Source organism: Budorcas taxicolor, chromosome 6 (assembly GCF_023091745.1).
Source record: "Budorcas taxicolor isolate Tak-1 chromosome 6, Takin1.1, whole genome shotgun sequence".
In the NCBI taxonomy this organism is placed as follows: Eukaryota; Metazoa; Chordata; class Mammalia; order Artiodactyla; family Bovidae; genus Budorcas; species Budorcas taxicolor.
The window spans coordinates 72,195,062-72,222,166 of record NC_068915.1 but is presented as its reverse complement, the minus strand read 5'-3'; the positions used below and the strand labels follow the sequence as shown (position 1 = coordinate 72,222,166).

The following is a 27,105-nucleotide window of genomic DNA, read 5'->3' as shown; positions in this document are numbered from 1 at the left end:
ACATAGTTAAGAAATGGCAGAACCAGAAAAAACCTTATGTCTTCTGATATCTAATGGTATGTTGTGGTCTTTCTACTGTCAATTTGTCTCTCACAGTAGAACTGAAGTAGAATTAGTTAAGATACATTAAAATTAATGTGACAACACTAGTAATTTCATATATATACTCATAATACAATTAACTAAAATAGCTTGCAGGAGGAAAAATGCTGTATTTTTCCCGACTTCTGTTTTCCATGGCAAGCAAAATGGGCAAGTTCAGCCAGGTGGTCTTCTTGATTTCAAGTCAATGTGCAAGAGGAGCCACCTCCATCCACTGCAGTCAACCGACCTGGAAGCACTTCTATTTTTCTAATCCTGCTTCCCTGCTTCCCTGCCCCCCACCCTTGAACCCCTCTCCTCACTAACAGTTATAGAAAACTGTGAGAAGTAAGGACAAGAGCATCCAACTGATGCAGGTCATTAGACGTTGGTCATTAGAAAGAATGATTTTGATGAAGATCAGGGATAATGGAAGTTTAAGGACTTAAAATTTCCAAGAGGAGAAATCACCACCCCTCATTCTTCCAAAACATTGACTCATTCTCAGCATCTGCAATTTTTCAGTGTCCATGTGCCAGGTCCCAAGGATGTACCAGTAAACCACGTTCCTGTTCTCAAGAGGCCAGAGTCTGAGAGAAGCTGAAATTAACCATCATAATAAGTATAATGTGAGAAATACACAGACTACGGGATCACAGGTTCACAGCAGGACCACTTAACCTAACCTCTGTCATCTAGAACAAAGTGAGGGTTAGGCTGAGATCTGAGGAACGGTCAAGGGGTAGGGAGTGGCAGTGAACGAAGACCAGGGGGTGAGAGTGCATGGCAGAACTTCAGCAAGTTTGCAACAATGCGTGTGTGTACACTCCTGCCAGGCAGAGAAGGGGCTGGGGGCAGCAGCTGAGAAGTCGAAAGGAAAGGCAGAAGATAAACCTGGAGAAGGGGCAGAGGTCACATCAACAGGGAGTGAAGATAACCATTAAATCAAACAGTTACAGCTCAGTTCAATGGCTGCATCTGCAGGGTACATAATTCAGAGGATGAATCCCCATCCTCTTATTGCGATGTCTTGATTCGCTGACAAGGCTTAAAAGGTCCTTCCAAGATGTAGCACTAGCTTAGTGCTCCAAATTCAGATTTCTTTATTCCCTTCCTAGAACCCTAACTGCATTCAATATGCCAGCAAATCTGGAAAACTAAGCAATGGCCACAGGACTGGAAAAGGTCAGTTTTCATTCCAATCCCAAAGAAAGGCAATGCCAAAGAATGCTCAAGTTACCACACAATTACTCATCTCACGTGCTAGTAAAGTAATGCTCAAAATTCTCCAACCCAGGCTTCAACAGTACATGAACTATGAAAATTCCAGATGTTCAAGGTGGATTTAGAAAGGGCTGAGGAACCAGAGATCAAAACTGTGCACATCCGCTGGATCACTGAAAAAGAAAGAGTTCCAGAAAAACATCAATTCTGCTTTATTGACTATGCCAAAGCCTTTGACTGTGTGGATCACAATAAACTGTGGAAAATTCTGAAAGAGATGGGAATACCAGACCACCTGACCTGCCTCTTGAGAAACCTATATGCAGGTCAGGAAGCAACAGTTAGAACTGGACATGGAACAACAGACTGGTTCCAAATCAAGAAAGGAGTATGTCAAGGCTGTATATTGTCACACTGCTTATTTAACTTATATGCAGAGTACATCATAAGAAACACTGGGATGGATGAAGCACAAGCTAAAATCAAGACTGTCAGGAGAAATATCAATAACCTCATATATGCAGATGACACCACCCTTATGGCAGAAAGTGAAGAGGAACTAAAGAGCCTCTTGGCTTAAAACTCAACATTCAAAAAACGAAGATCATGGCATCTGGTCGCATCACTTCATGGGAAATAGACAGGGAAACAGTGGGAACAGTGTCAGACTTTATTTTTCTGGGCTCCAAAATCACTGCAGATGGTGACTGCAACCTTGAAATTAAAAGACACTTGCTCCCTGGAAGAAAAGCTATGACCAACCTAGACAGCATATTAAAAAACAGAGATGTTACTTTGCCAACAAAGGTCAGTCTAGTCAAAGCTGTGGTTTTTTTCCAGTGGTCATGTATGGATGTGAGAGTTGGACTATAAAGAAAGCTGAGCACGGAAGAATCGATGCTTTTGAACTGTGGTGTTGGAGCAGACTCTTGAGAGTCCTTTGGACTGCAAGGAGATCCAATCAGTCCATTCTGAAGGAGATCAACCCTGGGATTTCTTTGGAAGGAATGATGCTAAAGCTGAAGCTCCAGTACTTTGGCCATCTGATGTGAAGAGTTGACTCATTGGAAAAGACCCTGATGCTGGGAAAGATTGAAGGCACGAAGAGAAGGGGACGACAGTAGATGAGATGGCTGGATGGCATCACCGACTCAATGGACATGAGTTTGAGTAAACTCCAGGCATTGGAGATGGACGGGGAGGCCTGGCATGCTGCAGTCCATGGGGTTGCAAAGAGTTGGACACTACTGAGTGACTGAACTGAACTGAGAACCCTAACTTCCTGTAATCTCTAAATCCTCCTCTCAGGCTTCTGACATGCTCTTCCAAAGGCCCCAAACACTGTTTCCTGCCCTTCCATTCCACTACTCATTCTTCAGGTCTCACAAGCCATCCTGGTTGAGTTTAGACCTTATCCTAAGAACAACCATAAAGCTTAACCACAGCAGTAAAATGGCAGATGTCTGTTACAAAGACCATTATGGCTGCTGTGTGGAGAATGAGATGAATCAGGGGTGGGTGGAAGAAAACTACCGAATGACAGGCCAGTTAGGATGCTGCAGCAGCAAGCCAGGTGACAAATAACCTGGGCTAAAGAAAAAAGAAGTGGGATCACACTCAAGCTATTTAAAAGGTAAAAGTTTTAATAACATTTGATTCAATATGGGAAATATGGAAAGTTAAGGATGGTGCCTAGGTTAGAAGTCTGTACCCAATGCTATTCCCTCTCAATTTAGTTGAATCGGCATTTATTTATTTATGGCCATACCACTGTGGCTTGTGGAATCTTAGTTTGCCAAACTGCCACCTGCAATGGAAGCATGGAGTTCTAATCACTGAGCAATCAGGGAATCCCCTGAATCATTATTTATTACCTAATTGCTTTTCTATTCATTAATAGAAATAACATCATGAAGACAATTGCTACCAGTGCCAAAATGCTTGCTATAAATTCATAGATGAATTCAGAAGAGGCTGATGAGGACTGAGAATAATTCATGGAATTGAAATTTAAGAGTACTGAAAACTACAGAACTTCCGCCAAGAGATAAGATGGTGCACCATCTAGAATGGTGCTGTCCAATAGACAGTCACTAGCCACAGGTGCCTATGAAACATCTGAAATGTGGCTACTCCATATTGAGATGATGTAAGTGTAAAATACACAGTGGATTTCAATATTTTTTTAAAAACTCACAAAAATCACAATTTTTATATTGATTATGCGTTGAAATGGTACTACTTTGGATGTAGTTTATCAGTAAAAATAGCACAAACTATCTTTCCTGAGGATCCTCATTACGCATGAACAATACGGTTATAAATATGTAACATGATAAATGCAAAGTGAAGCAGGAAACTTTTTTTGCCTGGTTTTGAAAAGAGTCGGACACGACTGTGCGGCTTCACTTTCACTTCACTTTGAAACTGTCATTGGCATAAAATGGCTAAAAACAAAGTCTCGGCAGGAAATAGAAAATTTTTCAGAAGGTTCAGTTATTAACTTTCTGAAACAGGTTATTATTAACCTAAAGGGAAAAGCAAGACTTTGGTTTCGGGAATCAACATTAGATGTTCCTGCGTTTGTTTTGCAATACCTATTGATTGCAAACGTAATTTGCCGGTATCTCTCTAGCTTCTGGCCATCTCTCGTTCCAATGACCCTTTGCGCCTTTTCCTCATTCCATGAGAAGTTCTGGATGTTACAAAAAGTTCGGAGGCCCCGGAGCGCTTTGTTTCCAACGCACTGCTCTGCAGCGTCAGGACCACGTGCCCGCGCAGTGGCCTAGAGAAGCGGGTGCAGGGAGGCTGGGCACACTCCGGGGAAGGATGCCGTGGGGAGCCAGGGAGAGCGCACAGGCCAGCGTGAGAGAGGCGGGAAGACCGTGGAGTCCCAACTCCTGCGGACGCCAATTAACTCACCTTCGACTGCCGCCATTGTCCGGAGTGGTCTGGGGGTTTCGGCCGCGTTGGGAAGAGACGCAGGACTCTGGAAAAAGAAGAGAGATCAGAGAAGCTCACGGGGCGCGGGAGCGAGGCACCGCCCACAGACACGCCCCTGGCAGGGCCGCGTGACCCATAGCGCCCCCTCCGGGTCTCTTCGAACATCGCTGCGGCCACGGAACTTCGGGGGTCCCTAACCTACCCAGAGAAATTTGGACCCCGGAGCAAGGCTTCCCGCCGCGCAGGCGCAACGACGCGGGCCCCCCCGCCCCGCCCCGCGCGGGCGCAGTTCCTGGAAAGAAGAAAAATGGCGCGCACTGGCGGCCCTTCCCCACTTTACTGCCGCTTGCTGACCGGGGCCCCTCCTCGCCAGAGAGAGCGGCTCAGAAGTTGGAGCATACCAAGTAGTGACGGTTCAGGGGAAAGCATATGAGGAGGGACATACAAAGTATATATCCTCTGGGAGAGAAATGACATTAACCCCGTTAGTACCATTACCTCCGTCTTGGGTGCTAGAAAATAACGGAGAGTTGCACTTGCGGAAAAATTACCCTCCCTCAGGGCTCAGGGGGAGGGCTAGCTCCACCCCCACAGGGCCGGTGACTCCTCCCCTCAACCGCGGGGCCTCGCCCTCCGTCCTCGCTCATTGGCGGGCCCGGAGTGGCGGGGCAGAGTGGCGGGGGCGGGGGGCGACACATCCCTCTCACTTAGAGGAAAGCACGCGCCGCCGCAGTAGCGAGGGTCGAGCTGCTGCGAAGGAAGCGGCTGTCTCCGGCCGGAGCTTCGGAGGCTTGCAGGCCGAACAGTCTACTGGTTGGTGCTTAGACCCCTGCCGCGGCGGCGGGTCCCACCACGTGCTTTCGGCGGCGACATGGAGCTGGAGGAGTTAGGGATCCGAGAGGAATGTGGCGTGTTCGGGTGCATCGCCTCAGGAGAGTGGCCCACGCAGCTAGACGTGCCACATGTGATCACTCTGGGACTCGTGGGGCTGCAGCACCGGTGAGCGACTGGGTGAGGGGTGGGGATGGCGGCTCGTGTTCTCCATCTGCCCGATCCGCTTCTCGCGGCGGGAGCTGGCGATCTCGCGGGCGCCTGAGAACCAGGGGCCGGACCTTTCTCTTACCTGGACTGGTACCTTCCTGTGGCATCCACCAGATTGCCAGGGCGTGCGCCGGGGCTCTCTTGTCTCCCTGGACTTCAGCCTGTCCCCCGCCACCCTTAACGGTCTTTAGGGGCTTTCCGCGCTCGCGGAGTAGTGCACCCTTCCCGGATCTGACCAGATTGTAAGGCTCCAGTCGGCAGGACTAGCCCAGTCGGGGTTTTTCCTTGTTTGCTTGCGCGTTTTGATCTCCCAGAGCCTGAAGCTGTTCTTGTGATAGAACTGTGTGGGGTGTTTGCTAGTCCTGGACCTACAATACACTTTGAGGTTTCGCGGGGAGCTTGCAACCACCACAAGCTTTTGTTTGCAAGAGCAGAGCTATTGGGCAGATGGTGTATTTGAACGAAGTCATAGCTGTGGGAACGTAAGGATTCAAACCCGGGGAAGCTGAATCGGTTGATGTTCAAAAGGAACTACCGGTTCTAGATCCGGTATTCCGGATAGATAATTCCAACAGATAATAATCCAATCACGGAGGAATAGTGAATGTGCAAAAAATTCTTCGGTAAACATTTTAGATACTGAATGAAAAGATTAGTAGTAAGGAAATGCCAAAACAATTCCCTTCTTTAAAAGAGGGAGAGAACCTGTATGACAAGATACACACTGACTTTGAAAAACTGATAGATCCTTTGAGTTAAAAAATAACTTTGCTTCTGTGATCTTTCCATTTCCTACTAACTGAACTAAGTTTTAATATAAACAGTTTTCTTAAGGGTAAGAAATATAAACCTAAGCCTGACATCACAAAGTATTACAGTTTCTATAAGAGGATACCTCAGCAACAACTTCTACAACAGTTAAGGAACTTGGTGATAAGCACTTATCAGCAATATGGGAGAAATATGTATAAATGCATTCCAAATGATTAGCTTTCCCTCCACAAAACTTAAAGTAGAAGTAGGCTTTTTGCTTTTTTCAGGATCCAGAATAGTTGGGTTTGAGTTTCACATCTTGTATATTCCTTGTTTACTAAAAGCTGAGAGTAATTTAGAATTCTAGGATGAATCAAAAAGAATATTTTTAATTTGAATTAATTTTGGATAATTGTGGGTTGACCATAATAGAAATCTTATTTTAAAATACATTTATGTTATTTAAGGATTATATATATATAATCCAAGGAAAAACTAAAAGCTGTTCATATGGTACTCCATAACACCATGAGTTTATAACATTCTTCAGAGAAGTTATTTTGGATATCTTGTCATGGGAAGAGGTGTACAAACACAAGGGATCTTTAGAGTTGCCTGGTGGTCTGTGAGGATGATATGAAACTGACCTTGAGTTTTTTTTAACTATTTACTTTTTTAGTTAACTCAGAAAGTTCATCCCCAAGATCTGCTATTTAAATGTGTGTATAAAGAAAAGGAGGGTAATTTTTTTATGAATAACTTTATTCCTAATTATATGCACTTTTCTACAGTTGCTTTTAGTTGAAAGAATTAATGAAATTAGATAATATTGATACAAGCTAAGGGCAATAATGATGTGGAGATCATTTGGCCACCTGATGTGGAGAGCTGACTCATTTGAAAAGACCCTGATGCTGGGAAAGATTGAGGGCAGGAGAAGGGGACGACAGAGGATGAGATGGTTGGATGGCATCACCGACACAATGGACATGGGTTTGGGTGGACTCCGGGAGTGGTGATAGACAGGGCGGCCTGGCCTGCTGCGGTTCATGGGGTCACAGAGTCGGACACAACTCAGCGACTGAACTGAACTGAACTGAAGGGCAATAAAAATGTGATTACTACATGATGATAGAGAAAACTAAATGGATTCTATCAGGCTGCTTATTTGACAGAGCAAGTATTTGCTAAACTGTGGTGGTGAAGATTGACCTTGTGATACTTTCAGTAATAGTGGCAAAAAACTCAATAGCTTCTGGAGAAGAAAGGTATTAGTGGAAAACCATTTAAATTTGCCTTGTGTAGGCATAGGATCCGGAAAAGGCAATGGCACCCCACTCTAGTACTCTTGCCTGGAAAATCCCATGGATGGAGGAGCTTGGTAGGCTGCAGTCCATGGGGTCACTAAGAGTCAGACATGACTGAGCGACTTCGCTTTCACTTTTCACTTTCATGCATGGAGAAGGAAATGGCAACCTACTCCAGTGTTCTTGCCTGGAGAATCCCAGGGACGGGGGAGCCTCGTGGGCTGCCGTCTCTGGGGTCGCACAGAGTCAGACACGACTGAAGTTACTTAGCAGCAGCAGCAGGCATAAAATCATTAAGATTCTTTGAGAGCGCTGGTTCTTGCCCATAATCCTATCCAATTCACAATTTTAAATTAGCAAAAGTCCTCACACATTAGGGGAACTGATTCTAAGAATATGAAACTTCTTTATGTCTAGAAGATGAAATCTGCTGCTGTAGGGGTGAAAGATTAAGAAAGAATGTTTTTAATAGAATGGATAACAACAACATGGTCCTCCTGTATAGCACAGGACACTATGTTACATATCTTGTGATACCATAATGGAAAAGAATATGAAAAAGAATGTTTGTTATAAATATAGCTGAATCACTTTGCTATACAGCAGAAATTACCATTGTAAGTCAACTGTACTTCAATAAAATAAATTTTCAAAAAATGTTTTCATTCGACAGTAAATCAAGGAATGTCAAAATTTGAAGCCTAGATGGGTTGTTATAATTTAGTATAGAATTAGTTATATACAGTGTACATTGGCAGGTGGTGGTCTATTGCAGAAGGCTCTAGAAACTGAAATGTCTATCACTTTTGCATGGTTTTTGGTTCTCTCTTAGGCATAGATATTTAGTGTCAGGGATGACAGAACCCCTGAATGTTGTGGTGTTATGTATTTTATATATAAAAACAAATGGAATATCAATTACCAGATAGTCATGCACTGGATGCTTAATCCAGATGGGTTCATCCAGAAGTCCTTTTTTAGTAGTTTGGCTATTTGCGGATTTATACCATAGCTCTGCTTTCTGTCAGGGGGAATTTTCAGTGTTAAGCTAATTGGTTGTCCTCTTCAGCTATAAAGCTGTGTATGCTTGTTCATGCCAGATAAATAGAATCAAGTACTTTTTCGGGCCTGAAAACATCAATGAGTTCTGAGGTTTGCAGAGTTGGGACAAACCATACACCCCATTGTAGATCAGAGATCTTTATCTTTAAAGATCTCTCACAGTTAATGGAGACTAGAATGACATGGACATATTTGAAGATTCCATAAAAGGAATTACTAAAATTTCAGACATTTACCACATGAATCAGCTAGTTAGCCTTTCCTTAGTTAGTTAGGGGATGAAAATGCCCTTCAAGTGAATTATCATTTTCCTGTGTTAGGAATTGAACCCTATAACTGGTAAACATTTTCATACCTTTTCTAAAAATTTATGACATTTACCTGATGAAGTTGGGTCACGTAGGGAGTCTCCTGACTGCAAAAATATTCTGAAGAATCTTTTGGCTCTGTTGTTCTTTGAGGAAACTGATTTGCAGCCATCTCAGAAGCAGTTTTCTTAAGAGATACAGATGCTGGTTCTGTAAAAAGTATATAATGTATCACTAGAAAGGCACTTGGGAGGTAGAGGGGAGGGATGCACTCAGACAAACCTATGGAATTTGTTCCCAGTTGTTTTCATTTAGTTTGTTGGGAAACCCAGGAGTAGATTATCAGAGAACTTGCTTTGAATTGCCATATTAAGGCTGGGTTTAACTTTTTTGATTTTTATCTGTTAGAAATAATAGCCAAACTTGTTACATTCCTCTAGTGTTTTACATTCCCTTAGTTGGAAAAGTGACTTATCCCCCAAAGGATCTTAAGGTACTACTGATTTGTCGTTCTGGCGAGTGTTGGGAACAGCCTCTTTAACGTAAGACTTGAAGTCTACCAGGTTTCCTAGTAATAGTTTGATCTTGGGAAAGTCTCCTAATTTCTGACTCTGTTTCTCACCTGTTGGGCTAGACTTGTATATTTTAAAGGTCCGGTGCACAAATTCAGTGCATTGGGAATGATACTTTCGTGTGGTTAATCCTTAGCAGTTTCCCTTTTCAGTCACACATCCATTAAAGGGCATTGAGAGAAGGAAAACATGAGGCAACTCATCTGATTTGTAATTTATGTCAAAAAATGGAGAATAAAGTTTTCAGCTTTCATGAGATATAAGTGTTGTTGGGCAGGGTTGGGGAACAGTGGAGTCCTGCTATTTTCTAATACTTCATTCGAAAAATATTTGTTGAGCCCTTCCTGTGTGTATGCAAGGCCCTGTGGTTGACACTAGGAATACTGTACTACACAAGGCTGATGGTCCCTGCCCCCACAGAGAGGCAAGTAGAGCAACTGGTTCAACAGAGCAGACTTGTTCATGCCTCCATTTCCTCCTCTGTAAATGGGGATAATGGTATCACTTACCTCATAGAGTTGTAGTAGGGATTAAATGTATTAATATATAACCTGCTTAGAACACTACCTGGATATATGCATACCCTGTGACCCTGCATCCCACTCCTGGGTGTGTACTCAACAGAGATGCATACATATGTTTATTGGGAGACATGCACAGGAATTTGTATAGCAACATTATTCTTAGTAGCCCCAATCTGGGAACATTGGATAGAGAAGGTAGAGGGATGTATGTTCCTATTATGGAATATTCTATTGCAGTAAAAAGGAACAAACCCCTGCTGCAAGGAAAATCATGGATGACTCTCAAACAATGCTGTGTGAAAGAAACTTGACATTACAAAATACATACTAAAGGAAAAGACAATTGTATGATTCTATTAATAAAACTAGCCTATGGTAATGAACACTGATAACTTTTCCCAGGTGCTGCTAGTGGTAAAGAACCCACCTGTCAATGCAGGAGATGTAAGAGATGCAGGTTGGGAAGATCCCCTGGAGGAGGGCATGGAAACCCACTCCAGTATTCTTGCCTGGAGAATTCCATGGACAGAGGAGCCTGGCAGGCTGCAGTCGATAGGGTCACATAGAGTCAGACACAACTGAAGCGACTTAGCATGGACGCATGGGGGCTAACAGGATAATTAATGAAGGGGGGGGGTGTTTACGGTGCTGGTGGTGTTTTATATCTTGATTTGAGTGGTAGGTGCACAGGTGTCTTCACTTTGTAAAAACTGACGTGTTCAACTATTTATGTGAACTCAAGACAGTTAGATCAATTATAAATCTATAAAATGCTAAAGTTGGATTATCTTAGCCATCTAGAGAGATGCAGTCATTTGCTCCATGTTGAATTTTAAGGGTAAAGAGAAACTAGAAAAATTAGGTTTTCTGTTTCTCAGACCAGTGCCTTTTCTTATATTCTGTGTTTTTCTTTATGCTATATTATATTAGGTTGGGCTTCCCAGGTGGTGCTAGTGGTAAAGAAATTGCCTGCCAATGTAGGAGATGTAAGAGACACAGGTTTGATCCCTGGGTTAGGAAGATCCCCTGAAGGAGAGCATGGCAATCCACTCCAGTATTCTTGCCTGGAGAATCCCATGGACAGAGGAGCCTGGTGGGCTACAGTCCATAGGGTCACACAGAGTCAGACATGACTGAAGACACTTAGCATGCACCCACATTATAAGTAACCTTTTCTGTTACTTATAATAGGTCAGTTTGGAATGACAGCTTCATAATTAGCTGGCTTCTCAGTTTTTGTAGAATTACTAAAAAGTTATGGCCATTGTTAGTTACCTTTGGAGAAAAGCAAAATTCAGAACTTACTAGTTTGTGGGGGTTTTCCTTTTACATCCTAGTATTCTAATGGCAATCACAGAAAAGTGTAGAAATTTGAGGTGGGAAAGTTTCTGTTTACTTTGTTACTTTCACTCTTAATAAGCTATGAAAGAAATAATTTTTCAGCATTTTTTGCTCTCACACAGCTCATAAACAATAGTCTTGATTTGTCAAGGACAAGAATAAACATCTATCAGGAAAAAGCTACAGAAGTTTTAATCAATGTGGGAAAAGTTGGCATATCTCAGACTCTTACCATCTTCAAGTGCTTTTCTCTTGATGCTCAAAGTTCTTGGGTTTTTGGTATGATTTTCAAATAATTCTTAAACAAGAGAACATAGGAAAAGAGTCATTATATGACATCGTCTAAAAGTGCATTAGTTTTCACGCATTCAAATATACTACAGTTAGAATATTTAAGTGATTGGACAGATGAAAGAGTTTAAGAATTAGGAATATTTGGGTATTGCTGCTGCTGCTGCTAAGTCGCTTCAGTCGTGTACGACTCTGTGCGACCCCATAGACGGCAGCCCACCAGGCTCCCCCGTCCCTGGGATTCTCAAGGCAAGAACACTGGAGTGGGTTGCCATTGCCTTCTCCAGATTTTGGTACTGCTGCTGCTGCTGCTGCTAAGTCGCTTCAGTCGTGTCCGACTCTGCGCGACCCCATAGACGGCAGCCCACCAGGCTCCCCCGTCCCTGAGATTCTCCAGGCAAGAACACTGGAGTGGGTAGATTTTGGTACTAATCTTCGCTAAATCTTTAGGAAAGACTTGAAAAGAAATTGAAATTCTTGACTTAATAGGTATGTGGTTTATAATAATTTAGGGAACCATTTGAACATAAAATAATATTAGGAATTTATTATTGAATTTTTTGCTAAGTTAAATGCAAAGAGGAAAGTTTATAGAATTTTTACTTTAAAAAGTCTAATTCCGGCAGTTCTGAGAGATGGTTGTCTTAGGAGGCCATCAACTTCATAAAATCTCATTTTTCTTTGAGGGTTGACATTTTTCTTTGGTAAAACTCTATATTCATAATTAAAAATTTTTGTATTTGGTATGACATTGTTTCCAGTCTCTTTGTCTATTCCAAACTGCATTCATCTTCTGGCAATTCCCTCAAATATTTCTTTGTTTCTTGTGGCCCCTTCAAGCATTTGCTTAATTTTTTCTTGAGACCTTATGTTTATAAGTGCTCTGACCTCCTTGTCACACCAGTGTTTTCCAGCCTGTGTCACTCACTATTATAATCTGTAAATGACTTTTAGCATCTTCTAAAGGAATATGATTTCCTATGAATCAATATGATTCACAATTATTCAAACTTAGATACATCCTATATTTCAGTATCATTCATTTAAAGCAAACTGGACTGACGTAAAGCATTGAGAATTTCAATGTGAGGATCAAAATTTTTTTCATACATTCGTATTCAAATATTTTAAAATAAGACAGATTAACCCCCAATATTAGTGAGAATGATTTAGCTGCTTTTCATCAACAGGTATCCTTGATTGCATATTTATGAATACAGAGTGTCTCGGTATTTACAGATTTTTTTTTTTAGTAAGAAGTAGGAATACACATTTCTTTACTCCCCTACCATATACTCTACCAACTCAGGTATTCAATATAATGAGGCATTTGGGATCATCTAGTAGACATCTTCCCTATAACTACTGCAATTGGTATATATATTAGACTTTAAAAATCAAAAGTACATTTAAAATTCAACAATTTAGATCTCTTACCTGACCCAGGGATACCATGAGGTGCTGTGGGGCCGCCCACCTCATCTGAGGCATTACTTGCAGTGTCTTCCTCTGTCAGAAAAACAAAGAGAGCAGTAATTTCAGTGTTGTTCACAGAACCCTAATGCACTTTGGCAGGTGAAGACTGCACTGAAAACGTAGTAAGTCTGGATCCCAGCATCAAAAGTGTAACCTCAAAGCCAAGAACATTTGCCATCTTGAACCAGATGTGAAGATGGCCTTAAGAGGATTCACCACCAACACAATGTTGGAAGGTAGTCTGCCTTAAAAGTCACAAGGCAGGAAGCTTGGCTTGAAAGTATGAAAGTGCTTTGTGACCTAATTTGCTTAACAGCTTTCACTGTTACATTTTAATGCTTGGCAAAGAGCTCTTACAGCTGTTTTTTTTCATTCAGTCCTCATTGTAACTCAGAATAATCCTTATTGCAATACATGTAAAAGAATAAAAGACTCTAAAGTGGTTTTAGCAGTCTTCATATTGAGCAGACAGTGATTAACATTTTAAGGAACTTAAAATGCTTAGCATGGTAAATGTAACAGGAATTTGTCCTGGTGGACCCGTATATGTTCAGGATGTTTACAACCCCGCTGTTGGTAATTTGGGGAAAGCTCCTCCTCATATATGTATGTTGGATTGCTATGTTGAAGTATCACAATGTTATGGTAGTGTTCTTTTGTCTCAGCTGTACTTCCCTATACACTGGAAAATTTTTTAAAAAATACTCTATGTTATTAAGTATAGGTGTCTATATAGTTACTTGCGATGATTATTCTATAATTAGACAATGGTTTATATTAATAACCTTGAGGCAAAAGTATAGACAGAGGGCTATAAGCATATTGCCGCAGTGGGTGTGTGAAGATGTACATCAGGGTAGGACCTCATCTTCTTATGGAGGACATGTTTGGACCAGGGGACTAGGACGAAGTTTAGCTTCTAGCAATATCAAGACTTCAAATGACAGGCTGTGGTCTAGAGCCATATCAGTTCAGTTCAGTTCAGTAGCTCAGTTGTGTCCGACTCTTTGCAACCCCATGGACTGCAGCACGCCAGGCTTCCCTGTCCATCACCACCTCCTGGAGCTTGCTCAAACTCTTGTCCATTGAGTTGGTGATGCCATCCAACCATCTCATCCTCTATCGTCCGCTTTTCCTGCCTTCAATCTTTCCCAGCATCAGGGTCTTTTCAAATAAGTCCGTTCTTCCCATCAAGTGGCCAAAGTATTGGAGTTTCAGCTTTAGCATTAGTCCTTCCAGTGAATTTTCAGGACTGATTTCCTTTGGGATGGACTGGTTGAATCTCCTTGCAGTCCAAGGGATTCTCAAGAGTCTTCAATACCACAGTTCAAAAGCACTGATTCTTTGGTGCTCAGCTTTTCTTTATAGTCTAACTCACATCCATACATGACTACTGGAAAAACCATAGCCTTGACTAGATGGACCTTTGTTGGCAAAGTAATACCTCTGCTTTTTAATATGCTGTCTAGGTTTGTCATAGCTTTTCTTCCAAGGAGCAAGTGTGTTTTAATTTCATGGCTGCAGTCACCATCTGCAGTGATTTTTGGAGCCCAGAAAAATAAAGTCTGTCACTGTTTCCATTGTTTCCCCATCTATTTGCCATGAAGTGATGGGACCAGATGCCATGATCTTAGTTTTCTGAATGTTGAGTTTTAAGTCAACTTTTTCACCTCTTTCACTTTCATCAAGAGGCTCTTCAGTTCTTCACTTTCTGCCTTAAGGGTGGTATCATCTGCGTAGCTGAGATTATTGATATGTCTCCCGGCAATCCTGATTCCAGCTTGTGCTTCATCAACTGGGGGCTCCCTAATCTACTGTTTGTCTTTTTAATTGAAATTTTTATTGAGATAATTATAGATTAACAGAATTGTAAGAAATAATAACGATTCCTTCTACACTTTGCCTTCCTTGATGGCTCAGTGGTAAAGAATCCATCTGCCAGTGCAGGAGACATGGGCTCAATCCCTGGAGAAGGAAATGGCAACGAACTACAGTATTCTTGCCTGGAAAATCCCATGGACAGAGGAGTCTTGTTACAGTCCATGGGGTTGCAAAGAGTTGGACATGACTTAGTGACTAAACAACAACATTTTATAAACCATAATATTCTGTTAATCCAAAGGTACATTGGTATAATCCCCCACTACGATTTAGGAATCTTGTTTGTACTCATCTATGAATGTGTGTATGTGCACTTGCAGTATGTACTAAGTTCTATCGTTAAGACAAAAAACAAAAAGACACTTCTACCACTAGAAATTCCAAAGGTTTTTGAAACTCTGTGCCAGGAGCTAGGGGCAAAGACCAGCCATAAGCTTTATTTTGTCATAGCTTTTTTAAAGATTATTAAAGTATAAACAGTAAGAATTATAGAAATTATACTTTTTAAATTAACAAGTAGACTGTTTAAATTTATCAGCTTACCTATGTCTGAGCTATTTAATTTTTTAAAAGTTCTCAACATTGTTTCATATGACTGAGGTACATTAATTTATATAATAATTTTAGTGCTGGGCATCCTGGGTGACTCAGTGGTAAAGAATCTCCTGCCATGCAGGAGACGCAGGTTCAATCCCTGGGTCAGGAAGATCCCCTGGAGGAGGAAATGGCAACCCACTCCAGTGTTTTTGCTTGGAAAACCCCACAGACAGAGTAGCTTGGTGGGCCACAGTCCATGGGGTTGCGAAGTGAGCACAGTTTTACTCCTAAGATTATTCAAATGTATGCAAAATACACAGAAGTAATTAAATATTCCATTTTAAAGAAAACTACAGATGAATCTTCAGTCTATTAAAAGAAATAAATGAATTGGAGAAAACAAGATGCTTGGCACACCTGAGATACTAACAATAGATACTTGAATGCCCTCTGCTGGCCATCATGTTGCTAATTTTTGTTAAATTGCCAGGATAGTGAATATTTTCATTTTGGAAATACATTTTACTACAGCCAAAAGGAAAATAAAGCTCTTTTCCTTTTGATTATTCTTAAAAGAGCCATGTAGCCTTTCACATAGGATTTTTGGACTGATGATAAGGGTGGCCTCTAATAGAATATATGTGCCCATCTCTGGGGTCACAAAGAGTCAGACATGACTTAGTGACTGAACAACAAACCACCGCTTGGAGCCAGAGTTGATCTACCTGTGACTGTCTTATACTAGAAATCAGTGACTTTGGCCTGATTACCAAGGTATTGAAGTATTCTACCTCATTTAAATCATTTTAGGAATAGATTTTAGACATCAATTAGGAATTGAAAAATCAGTGAACAAATGGGCAAATTTAATTCAGATAACCATTATGTCTACTACTGTGGGCAAGAATCCCTTAGAAGAAATGGGTTAGTCCTCATAGTCAGTGAAAGAGTTTAAAATGCAGTACTTGGATGCAATCACAAAAATGACAGAATGATCTCAGTTCATTTCCAGCGCAAGCTATTCAACATCCCAGAAGTCCAAGTCTATGCCCCAGCCACTAAAGCCGAAGAAGCTGAAGTCGAATGGTTCTAGAAAGACCTACAAGACTTTCTAGAACTAACACCAAAAAAAGATGTCCTTTTCATCACGGAGGATTGGAATGCAAAAGTAGGAAGTCAAGAAATACCTGGAGTAACAGGCAAGTTTGGCCTTGGAGTACAGATTGAAACAGGGCAAAGGCTAACAGAGTTTTGCCAAGAGAACTCACTGATTGTAGCAAACACATTCTTCCAACAACACAAGAGATGGCTCTACACATGGACATTACTGGATGGTCAACACTGAAATCAGATTGATTATATTTGCAGCCAAAGATGGAGAAGCTCTATACAGTCAGCAAAAACAAGACCAGGAGTTGACTGTGGCTCAGATTATGTGCTGCTTATTACAAAATTCAGACTTAAATTGAAGAAAGTAGGGAAACGCACTAGGCCATTTGGGTATGACGTTAAGTCATATCCCTTATGATTATACAGTGGAAGTGACAAATAGATTCAAGGGATTAGATCTGATAGCCAGAGTGCCTCAAGAACAATGGATGGAGGTTTCTAACATTGTACAGGAGGCTGGGATCAAACCTTCCCAAATAAAAAGAAATTTGCAAGAAGGCAAAATGGTAGTCTGAGAAGACCTTACAAATAGCTGAGAAAAGAAGAGAAGAGAAAGGCAGAGGAGAAAGGGAAAGATATGCCCATCTGAATGGACAGTTCCAAAGAAAAGCAAGGAGAGATAAGAAAGCCTTCACTTTGCAAAGAAACGGAGGAAAACAATGGAATGAGAAAGACTAGAGATCTCTTCAAGAAAATTAGAGATACCAAGATATCATTTCCTTTTACTTATTATAATAGAGCCTAAGTGTTCTATGATAATTCCCAGTGATTAGCTTCTTCATATTTCATTGGTCATACATTTGTTAAGTGATAATTTACTCGAAGTAGCTAATTTTCTCCCGACTGGAATCAAATTGAATCTCATGTGTTACTCTTTTCAGCCCTCTGCTGGTCTTATTCTCTAAAATCATGACACCTTGGCTATGCTTGATGATCTTCTCTAAAAATACAGGAGCTTGAATCCACTCTACAACATAATACTAAACCCAAATCTCCAGGGGTTCTAAGTTGGAAACTAACTAGTTTTCCGGAATGTGGGGGTCCACAGCTCTAGCTGGATTTTTACTTGAAATAACAAAAAAAAAGCAGCAGCAGCAGCTTAGTATACTTTTAAGATAGTAAAGTGTTACTTTTGGGGAAATCAGGTTTTTGACCAAGTGCGAATGTTAACAATACGGAGCAATGACAACTCCGATAACAATATTTATTAGTAAAATCTGTAAAAAACAAAATGGGCTTCCCTGGTGGCTCAGATGGTAAAGAATCCATCTGCAGTGAGAGAGACCTGGGTTCGATCCCTGGGTTGGGAAGATCCCCTGGAGGAGGGCATGGCAACCCACTCTAGTATTCTTGCCTAGAGAATCCTCATGGACAGAGGAGCCTGGCAGGCTACAGTCCATGGGGTCACAAAGAGTCAGACATGACTGAGCAACTAAGCACGTAAAAACAAAATGAGCCGACCTCTACCTATTGACCTGATTTTTTCCTAAAGATAGATATCCATGTCTTTAAGCTTAACATAGCAGTCTTCCAAGTAGTGGACTAGCAACTTATGCACCATGAAGTATATATAAAGTGTTTTCTTACATATTTAGCTGCTGGGATCTGTGTGGGTTTATACCTTTACTTTTATATTCATTTGAAAGTTTAAAATACCATTATTTCTAAAACGACTGTAAACATCCTGTTTCATATTTTCTAGATATATTCCATACTAACATGTAAATGTACCATTTTTTAAAACCTGTCAGTTTATATCTGGCTTAATATTTTCCTTTTACATAAAAGAAGTTATACTGAGGTGTTGTGTATTTAAGTGAGTTCTCCAGAGGACTAATGAGCTTTAATCTTCTGAATTTTTTTGAAAAATCTTTAAAATTTTTTTAAGATTTAAAAATCATAAAAAATATTCTAAAGTTTTAAAACTTTTTTTCATGGAAATCTTTCTTTCTTCTTAAACACTGTATGTGGTAATCTGATTTTAACTTCCAGTGACAAAGGGTCATTGCAGTTATTCCTTTAGAATCCTTAGGAGCACAGAGTTTTGTTTACCTTTTTTGTCCTACTAGTCAGCTGCACATTCCTGTCTGGTTAGTCTCCTTAATTTCTCTCCATTTTCACCTGTCACTGAGTGTTCTAGCCACTTTCCTTTCCTTCCATGGAGCTTTTTAATGTGAAGTTTGCCAAGACTGTGGAGCACCTGGTTTTTGGATCAGAATTGGTTTTTAAACTTTTCAGTGCTGCATGAAGCTTTGGACTGAAAGACTAGCACAAGGTCTATGATGGCTAGGCTTTCTGCTTAGGAGCTTGGTCACCCCTCTTCCCTCAATTTTGTCTAAAAGGCAAACTATCAGAGAGGAAGCACACTCTGCATTCCCTAAGTGCCCTATACCACAGGGCAGTGGTTCTCAAACTTCAGCATGTATCAGAATCACCTTAAATACATATTGGACTGCTGGAACTCACCCCACATTTCTGGTTCTGGAGGGGGCCCAAGAATTTGCATTTTGAATGAGTCCTAGGTGATGCCGATGCTACTACGAACAGCAGCCACAGGGCACTTCACTGTCATTAATAATTTCCACCTTCCATTTCTGCATTTTGGAAATGTGCATATTATCCAACAATACTGTATAATGTTATAACATGCTTGTATATGTTCTTATAATAACAATGTTAGATGTGTGGCTATTATATAATGTATGTAATGGGTGTGTGTGCGTTCAGTCATGTCCAACTCTTTACAACACTATGGACTGTAGCCCGCCAGGCTCCTCTGACTGAGATTTTTCCAGGCAAGAATACTGGAGTCAGTTTCCCTGCCCTCCTCCAGGGAATCTTCTTGACCTAGGGATCAAACCGATGTCTTTTGCCTCTGCTGCACTGGCAGGCGGTTTCTTTACCACTTAGCCACCTGGGAAGCCCAGTGTATATAAGTATATTAAACCATCATAATACTGCAGGCCTCACCCTTATGACCTCATCTAAACCTAATTTTCTCCCAAAGGCCCCATCTCCAAATGTAGTAACAGTGGGAATTAGGGTTTCAACATATGAGCTTGGGAGTGACACAATTGAGTCTGTAGCAGCATCTTATAGTAACATGTATTTCATTACATACACACACACATAAAAACAAGAATATTGTTTTACCTGTGCAAGGGCTTTGTCTCATAACTGTCTCTCTTAGGTCTTCTGACATATTACTGACCAAGTCATCTTCAGCTGCATCTCCAGCAATAACTGTATAAATACAGTGGGATATATGGTGGTGTGTTTTTTTATTTTTAGAACTATATTTTAAGCTCTAATATAGTATTTTCCCTTTTAGAGTGAACTTGATACTAAAAACTGTGGTTGTTTATTTTTCTGTAGTTAGATTGCCCATCCTTAAACATATTTTAGTCTTAGGTCACTAAACATCTGGTGTTATAAGTCTCTAGCTAGGTGTTGACATAAAACTGACAAGATTATGTTCACCTGCATCTCCAGTAGTTACTGTATGAACACAGTCATGCCATTGCTTTTGGGCTACTTGATCACTAGTTATTTTACATTTTAATTTCAATGGGGGAGACGTATAGTTCTCTAGCAGACCAGTTTCTTTCCTTGTCTACTAGTGAAACATTTTAGGACTTCTCACCACCATTTCCCAATCCTAACTCTTTGTCATTTCCCTCTTTTCCCACTCATTCTTTTAGGAATTGGGACTTCATTCATGTTGATGTATGGCAGAAACTATCATCATATTGTAAAGTAATTATCCGCCAATTAAGAATACAAATAAAAAGAATTAAGACTGTATCATTTAAGGCTGATATTAAGATCTAGAAACATTGTGACCACTCGAGGTCTTTAATGACATCTCTTCCATTCCACCATTTTACATAGCAAGTCTGAAGGAGGTACTCCTGAGTTCAGAGTTCCACGGAGACTGAGGTAGAACTTGTATTTCCTCACTCCTGGCCTAGAACTCATGCAGTTTATTTCATGCAGTCATGTCTTTGTGTATATTGCATCTCAATTCTTTAGATTAAACTCATTTTGAAGAATTTTATGATGTGTCGTAGAACTCACATTCTCACAGGTTTTGTATTTTTCTGAGTTTTTCAATGCATTTTTTCTGTTTACTCACAGTTTTACCACAACAGATATGAAATTTTTTAAAAAATTTCTGCCATCAAGAATTTTATTTTTGCTTCTGTAAAATTGGTCTTTTTAAATTTCTAGAAATCCAATTTTCTTTCCTTGTTTTATATAACTCTGTACCATGCTGTGTTCTGATCAAATTTGCATGAAATCTGTTTCATGATAAATTGAGCAGTTAGCTTGTTGAGTCTCATTTAGTAAAACCTATTTACCTTAGACTGCTGCTGCTAAGTCACTTCAGTTGTGTCCGACTCTGTGCGACCCCATAGATGGTAGCTCACCAGGCTCCTCCATCCATGGGATTTTCCAGGCAAGAGTACTAGAGTGGGTTGCCATTTCCTTCTCCAATGCATGAAAGTGAAAAGTGAAAGTGAAGTCGTGTCCAACTCTTAGCGACCCCATGGACTTATGGACTGCAGCCCACCAGGCTCCTCCGTCCATGGGATTTTCCAGGCCAGAGTACTGGAGTGAGTTGCCATTTACCTTAGACTATATTCAGGTTATTGACATTTTTTTATATGGTGGCATGATGTTAAGATTTCTTTGCTTTCCTACCTGTCTGATCCTCTTCCATCTTTACATGGGCACATCCTGTGGCTTGTTCTTCATCTTGGGATTCCTGTTGTGAGTTTTCTGTTTTCTTGTCTCCTAGAATAGCATCCAACTCAGTAAAAAATTTCATGCTTTTAGCCATGCCTAGGTCTCTAGCCGTTGTTACAATCTTGTATTCATGCTTTAAGTTTTTGTACTTCGTTCGGCACTGCTTCCAATCTCTCTCAATTCCAAGTTTCTGAAGCTTGGCAGCAATTTGTTCAAATATCCTTTTATTTCTCATTGTTCCCTCTAGTTGTTGTTGTATTCCTTGATCAGACCAGATGCCTATTAGAGCCCTGACTTCTGGTACAGTCCAGTGTTTTCCTCCTTCATTTGCTACAGTTGGAATGACAGCTGGATTATTAGGGGGTTCCATTATTGCTGTAGAGTCACCTGTATTGGGTGGGGAGGGAAAGAGATATATGGGTTACATATATCAGACAAGATAAATAATTGGATGCAATATTACTAAAGACAGTAGTTTTCTCTATGGGAGATGGAATGCAAATTGTAATATAGCTTTTGTCTTAAACTAGTTGGGAAATCAAAGTACAGAACGTGAATCTGTTCCTTATTGTGATGGTGACTGACTTTAATAAAGTTGTGTTTTTAATTAGTTACATCTTGATCATCTTTCTTCTTTAGCATTTCTTTCTCTTCCATTCTGCTCCTTTAGTATGTGGGATTAATGTCCCACAATATATAGTGTAGAGTGAAAGTTGAATATATAATTTTGTAATATTTACTTCTTTAAAGCAATATAATTATGTATAAAACAGCTTGTTGAAGACAATTTTTCCATAAGTGTGAGCAATTTATCTCCTCCCCATGCCTTTTCTGTATCTAATGATTTCCATTTGCTCCATGTCAGAATCTCCTGGGGAAGCCTTTTTAAACCACTGCCCCCATCCTTTATCCCCAGATTGTGATTCTAGTGTGCAATTCAGGATTGAGAGCCAAGACTATTCATGAATGAAGGGTTTAGAAGAAGCACATTAATAATTGGTGCTTCTTAACTCTTTGTGAAAATAAAAGATGTCCCATTGGTTAAAGACCAAATGCCATTTTAAGTGAAGTATTATATCCTTTTAATGAAAAGAAATGTGCCAGAAATTTCATAATGCATTAGGCAGAATGTATCCACTTAGTTATAAATCCTTTAATAACTTTGTGTTAGATCTCTGCACAGTTTTGCAACTCATTTTACAATAATGTCATTTCTTGACATTATATTGGATATTTCACAACCATATTATTTTACTCAGATTTCATGTTTAATAAAAAGGTGGTTTGGACCTCAGCATCTATAACATTAGTCATTAAAAAAAAATACCATAGTATTTACCTGGGTACGGAGGTGTTTTATTTTGTGCTGTATTTAATGTCTTTGTTTTAAGATGGTTTTCATCTTAAATATTAATTTAATTTTAAGATGTTCTTATTTTAAAATTTTTTAAAGTTTTAAATTTAAGATTTTTTCATCTTAAATCAAGTGAGCACTTTTCCTCACTTCATTAACTTTCAGTAAGAATTTATAAGCAAGAATGGGACTTATGTTGACTTTTTGTTGAATAAAATCATCCTTGACTTCATTATGGATTTTGTATTTACTTTCAAATGTAAAGTTCTACTTTTCTTAGCCTCCAGGATAGCTGAAGTCATATGCTCATTAAATATTAAGTACCACACTTACTATGTGTAATTTTGGCCATTAGATTCCTTACTATATTTAAAGCGTAAAGACTGGGGATTTGAAGCTAATATTTCCAAAGTATTTCTACCAGGAAAAAATCACCCATTTTCTCAGATTTGGTATCAGTCTTACTTTCCAATTTGATGTAGATCATTTTCATTATATTTTTGAGCAGCCTGTACCATGCCTACCTAGTTCCATTGGTCTGACTTGAGAAACCAGAAGTAAAGGATTTCCGGAGATGTCTTCCTTGTCTTCTGATGTAACTGACATTTTGCCTGAAAAGAGAGAATTCCTTTTAGAAATAAGTCCCAAGGAAAATTAAAATTGGATTAACAACTGATAACGCTAATAGTTTTAGTTGAATATGATCATATTCATGAAGGATCATAGATTTATGATAGATGTTTTTTAAAATAGTGGTATAATGTGGTTTAAGTATCTATGTATATAAAGAGAAATCTATCTTCCTCCATTCTGTTCTGACATTTTGAGCATCCCCTAGCACTGAAGTTTCTGAGGACGGTCGCAGTTAGTTTTCAAGTTAAACTATGTCTTTAAAGTGAGATATTTTTTCATTTTTCTATTTTAGGTGCCTCAACATAGTAGGCCCTTTAAGTAATACTAGTAATGTGAAAGAGAAATCCTGCAATGTGTTAAAATAAAAGAACCCTGCTAACCTTAAAAGATAAAGATGTCCCTCCTTGATTATATCATTTTCACATGTTTTTCTGCTGCTGCGGCTAAGTTGCTTCAGTCATGTCCGACTCTTAGCGACCCTATGGACTGCAGCCCACCAGTCTCCTCCATCCACGGGATTATCCAGGCAAAAATTCTGGAGTGGGGTGCCATTGCCTTCTCCCATGTTTTTCTAATGCTGTTTACTGAGTAACAGAATTAGCATTATATTTTACATGAATGGGATCAAATGTTGGGTATGATTTTAATATCATAAACATTCATTTAAAATCACTATTTACCATTATAATTACAAGGTATTCCACTAAAGAATAAGAAAAGGAATACTGTTTATCATCTTAAAGATTATATTGGGGATTCTTATATTAAAAGAGAAAAGTGAAAACTAAGGGAAGTCTCAATGATTTCAAGTGGCATGGTGGTTTAGTCGCTAAGTTGTGTCCCACTTTTGCAACCCCATGAACTGGGAACCTACCTGGCTTCTCTGTCGATGGGATTCTCCAGGAAAGAATACTGGAGTGGGTTGCCATTTCCTTCTCTGGGGAATTTTCCCGACCCAGGAATCAAACCCAGGTCTCCTGCATTGCAGGCAGATTCTTTACCGACTGAGCTACAAATAAAGCCCATAATTCAATTAAAGTGGCACAGTTACATAAATTTAAAAGGGCTTCCCAGGTGGCATTAGTGGTAAAGAACCCACCTGCCAGTACAGGAGACAATAAGAAACATGGGTTCAATCTCTGGGTTGGGAAGATCCCCTGGAGGAGGGCATGGCAACCCACTCCAGTATTCTTGCCTTGAGAATCCCATTTGACAGGGGAGCCTGGTGGGCTACAGTACATGGAGTCACACAGAGTCAGACATGACTGAAGCGACTTACCACAAAGCACATACACATAATTTTAAAAATTGTCATTTTAAAATTGAGTTTCACAATTATTTGAGGCTAAGTTGCAGTTAGGGAATGTTTTTGATTTAGTTGGGAATATGGAAAATAAAAATCTTAAATTACATAAGAACTCTCTTTAGAGAGAAGAAGAAAAGATACTGACATCCTCAGGTAATTTATCGACTGAGCTTGATGAGAACAGCAAGGAAAGGTAGGGCTTACTATTCTTTTATCTGCTTTAGGGCCTGCTTCTGTTTATTGAAAAGGTCTTAGAGCTGCACATACAGGTGGGGGCAAAAAAGAAATCTCTCTCTCCACCTTCTTCAGGAAATTTTTTTCCCTCAGGTTGATCATTCCTAGCAAGAATCCCAAAATTGTACGCAGGGGACCCACATGGTGGAGATTTTTCAATCGAAACCCTTAAATCATTATTCTTAATGCATTTGTATACAGTAAGAAAAGGGAAAGAGTGGAAATTGGTCACTGAAGGAATGTGATACAGCAGCAGTAGGCCAAAGGTATTCTGAGATTGAGGATGATTATAGTTTTTAGAAGATGAAGCCTCTTAGAGTCCTTTCCCAAGGCTTAGTCAGGCTACCTGCTGCCTAACGAAAGGGGCCAGATCCTCTGTCCTTGAAAGAGGACCCCTTGCGTGAAACAGGTTGATCCCAACAGTAGAAAACACACATTCACTTCCTTGCCTTCTTTTTACGATACACCAATAAAAATTCTGCTGGTTCCACCTTAGAAAAACCAGAAGATGTCATAAATGAATCAGAATTGGAGAAAGGAGGGCTCTCTAAGCCTTAGAAGGGCTTCCCTTGTGGCTCAGCTGGTAAAGAATCCACCTGCAACGTGGGAGACCTGGGTTTGATCCCTGGGTCGGGAAGATTCCCTGGAGAAGGGAAAGGCTACCCACGCCAGTATCCTGGCCTAAAGAATTCCACGGACTGTATAGTCCATGGGGTCACGAAGAGTCCGACATGACTGAGTGACTTTCACTTCACTTCACATAAAGCCTTAGAAAAGAAGCTGTTTGACTGTGTTAAAACTTTTGACTTTTGTGGGTTAAATAAAAATCAGCCAAAATTTTAAGGTGAAAGGTCGTCATGCAAATTTTTCTAAGACCTTAACTGACATGAACCGTCAGTTCATAAAGTTGAATAAATATATATAAAATGTTCCACAGCACTTTTAATTAAACAAATGCAAAATAAACAGTTATTGATTGCATACACTGTTATATGTGGCTATGTATTTATTAGATTAGCGTAGTAAGTAAATAAGTGTTAGTCACTCAGTTATGTCCAACTCTTTGTGACCCCATGGACTGTAGCCCACCAGGCTCCTCTGTCCATGAAATTCTCCAGGCAAGAATACTGGAGTGGGTTGCCATTTTCTTCTCCAAGGGATCTTCCCGATTAGGGATTGAACCCTGGTCTCCTGCATTGCAGGCAGATTCTTTACCACTGAGCCACCAGGGAAGCCCCAGATTAGCATACTCCATTATTTATTAAATCAGCAAAGTCTCCCCCGCCCACCCCCTGTTCTACAAAAGGGACAGTTTCATTGTTAAAGTACAGTTCTTTTAGAAAGAAGTTATTTTAGTAATATGTTTCAGAGTAATCATACCCCACATGTTGACCGGAAATTGAACTTCTGATAGTCTATCCTACTGGGATAATTTTAAATTGGATAAAAGTTATATACTTAGTTGTAGGAAATTCCCTGGTGTCTCAGTGGTTAGGCCTTGGCTCTTTCACTGCTGGGGCCTGGGTTCAGTCCCTGGTTCGGGAACTAAGACCCCACAAGCTGTGCAGCAGGGAAGAGGAAGTAGATTATGCCATATATAAGAGGGAAATGACAGTAGATAGCACAGATTTTGACACAACTGAACACAGATTTTGAACTGAACAACTCTGCCCTTAAAAATAGCAACTCTGGGACTTCCTGGTGGTCCAGTGACTGGGGGACTGAGTTCTACCCCAGGTCAGAGAACTAGATCCCATCTGCTGAAACTAAGAGTTCACATGCTACAGCTATCAAAGATAATGAGTGCAGCAAATAAGACCTGGTGCAGCCAAAATAAATGAATAAATTTTTTTTTTAAATGAAAACTACTACAACTCACTGTTAGCTCAAATGATGGTGTTTTGTAGCAATGAAGTATTTTTTAATTAAGGTATTACAATTTTTTAGACTACAGTATAGGGTAATATAAATTTTATATGCACTCAGTTCAGTTCAGTCTCTCAAGTCATGTCCGACTCTTTGCAACCCCATGGACTGCAGTACGCCAGGCTTCCCTGTCCAAAAAGTTTGTATGACTTGGCTTTGTTGGGATATTTGCTTTATTGCAGAGATCTAGAACCCAATACACAATATCCTCAAGGTATGTCAGTATTTAAATCATTTAATCATACATAATTTAACCTATCAAATCTATTTGTTTTACTTTCTGTTAAAATGGAGATGTTCATCCAAACTACTAATGACATTTTTATCAGTTACTAGTATTTTAGTTCTTTTGTTTATAAATTTAGGAAAGTGGGAACATTAATATAGAGCAG

The 27,105-nt window shown here is 40.0% G+C and overlaps 2 protein-coding genes across 2 annotated transcripts in view; one reads left to right on the top strand and one right to left on the bottom strand.

Moving 5' to 3' along the window:
- Positions 1-27,105, bottom strand: part of PAICS (phosphoribosylaminoimidazole carboxylase and phosphoribosylaminoimidazolesuccinocarboxamide synthase) — a 40,930-nt gene that overhangs the window by 13,052 nt on the left and 773 nt on the right. The window contains exons 2-5 of the mRNA XM_052642319.1: positions 21,216-21,647; positions 11,389-11,454; positions 8,793-8,929; positions 4,228-4,294 (exon numbers count right to left, since the gene is read on the bottom strand). Of these exons, the coding sequence (XP_052498279.1) occupies positions 4,228-4,294; positions 8,793-8,929; positions 11,389-11,454; positions 21,216-21,647 (702 nt within the window). The remainder of the gene's footprint in view (positions 1-4,227; positions 4,295-8,792; positions 8,930-11,388; positions 11,455-21,215; positions 21,648-27,105) is intronic.
- PPAT (phosphoribosyl pyrophosphate amidotransferase) overlaps positions 5,120-27,105 on the top strand; it is a 36,211-nt gene continuing 14,225 nt past the window's right edge. The window contains exon 1 of the mRNA XM_052642321.1: positions 5,120-5,247. Coding sequence (XP_052498281.1) covers positions 5,120-5,247 — 128 coding nt within the window. The remainder of the gene's footprint in view (positions 5,248-27,105) is intronic.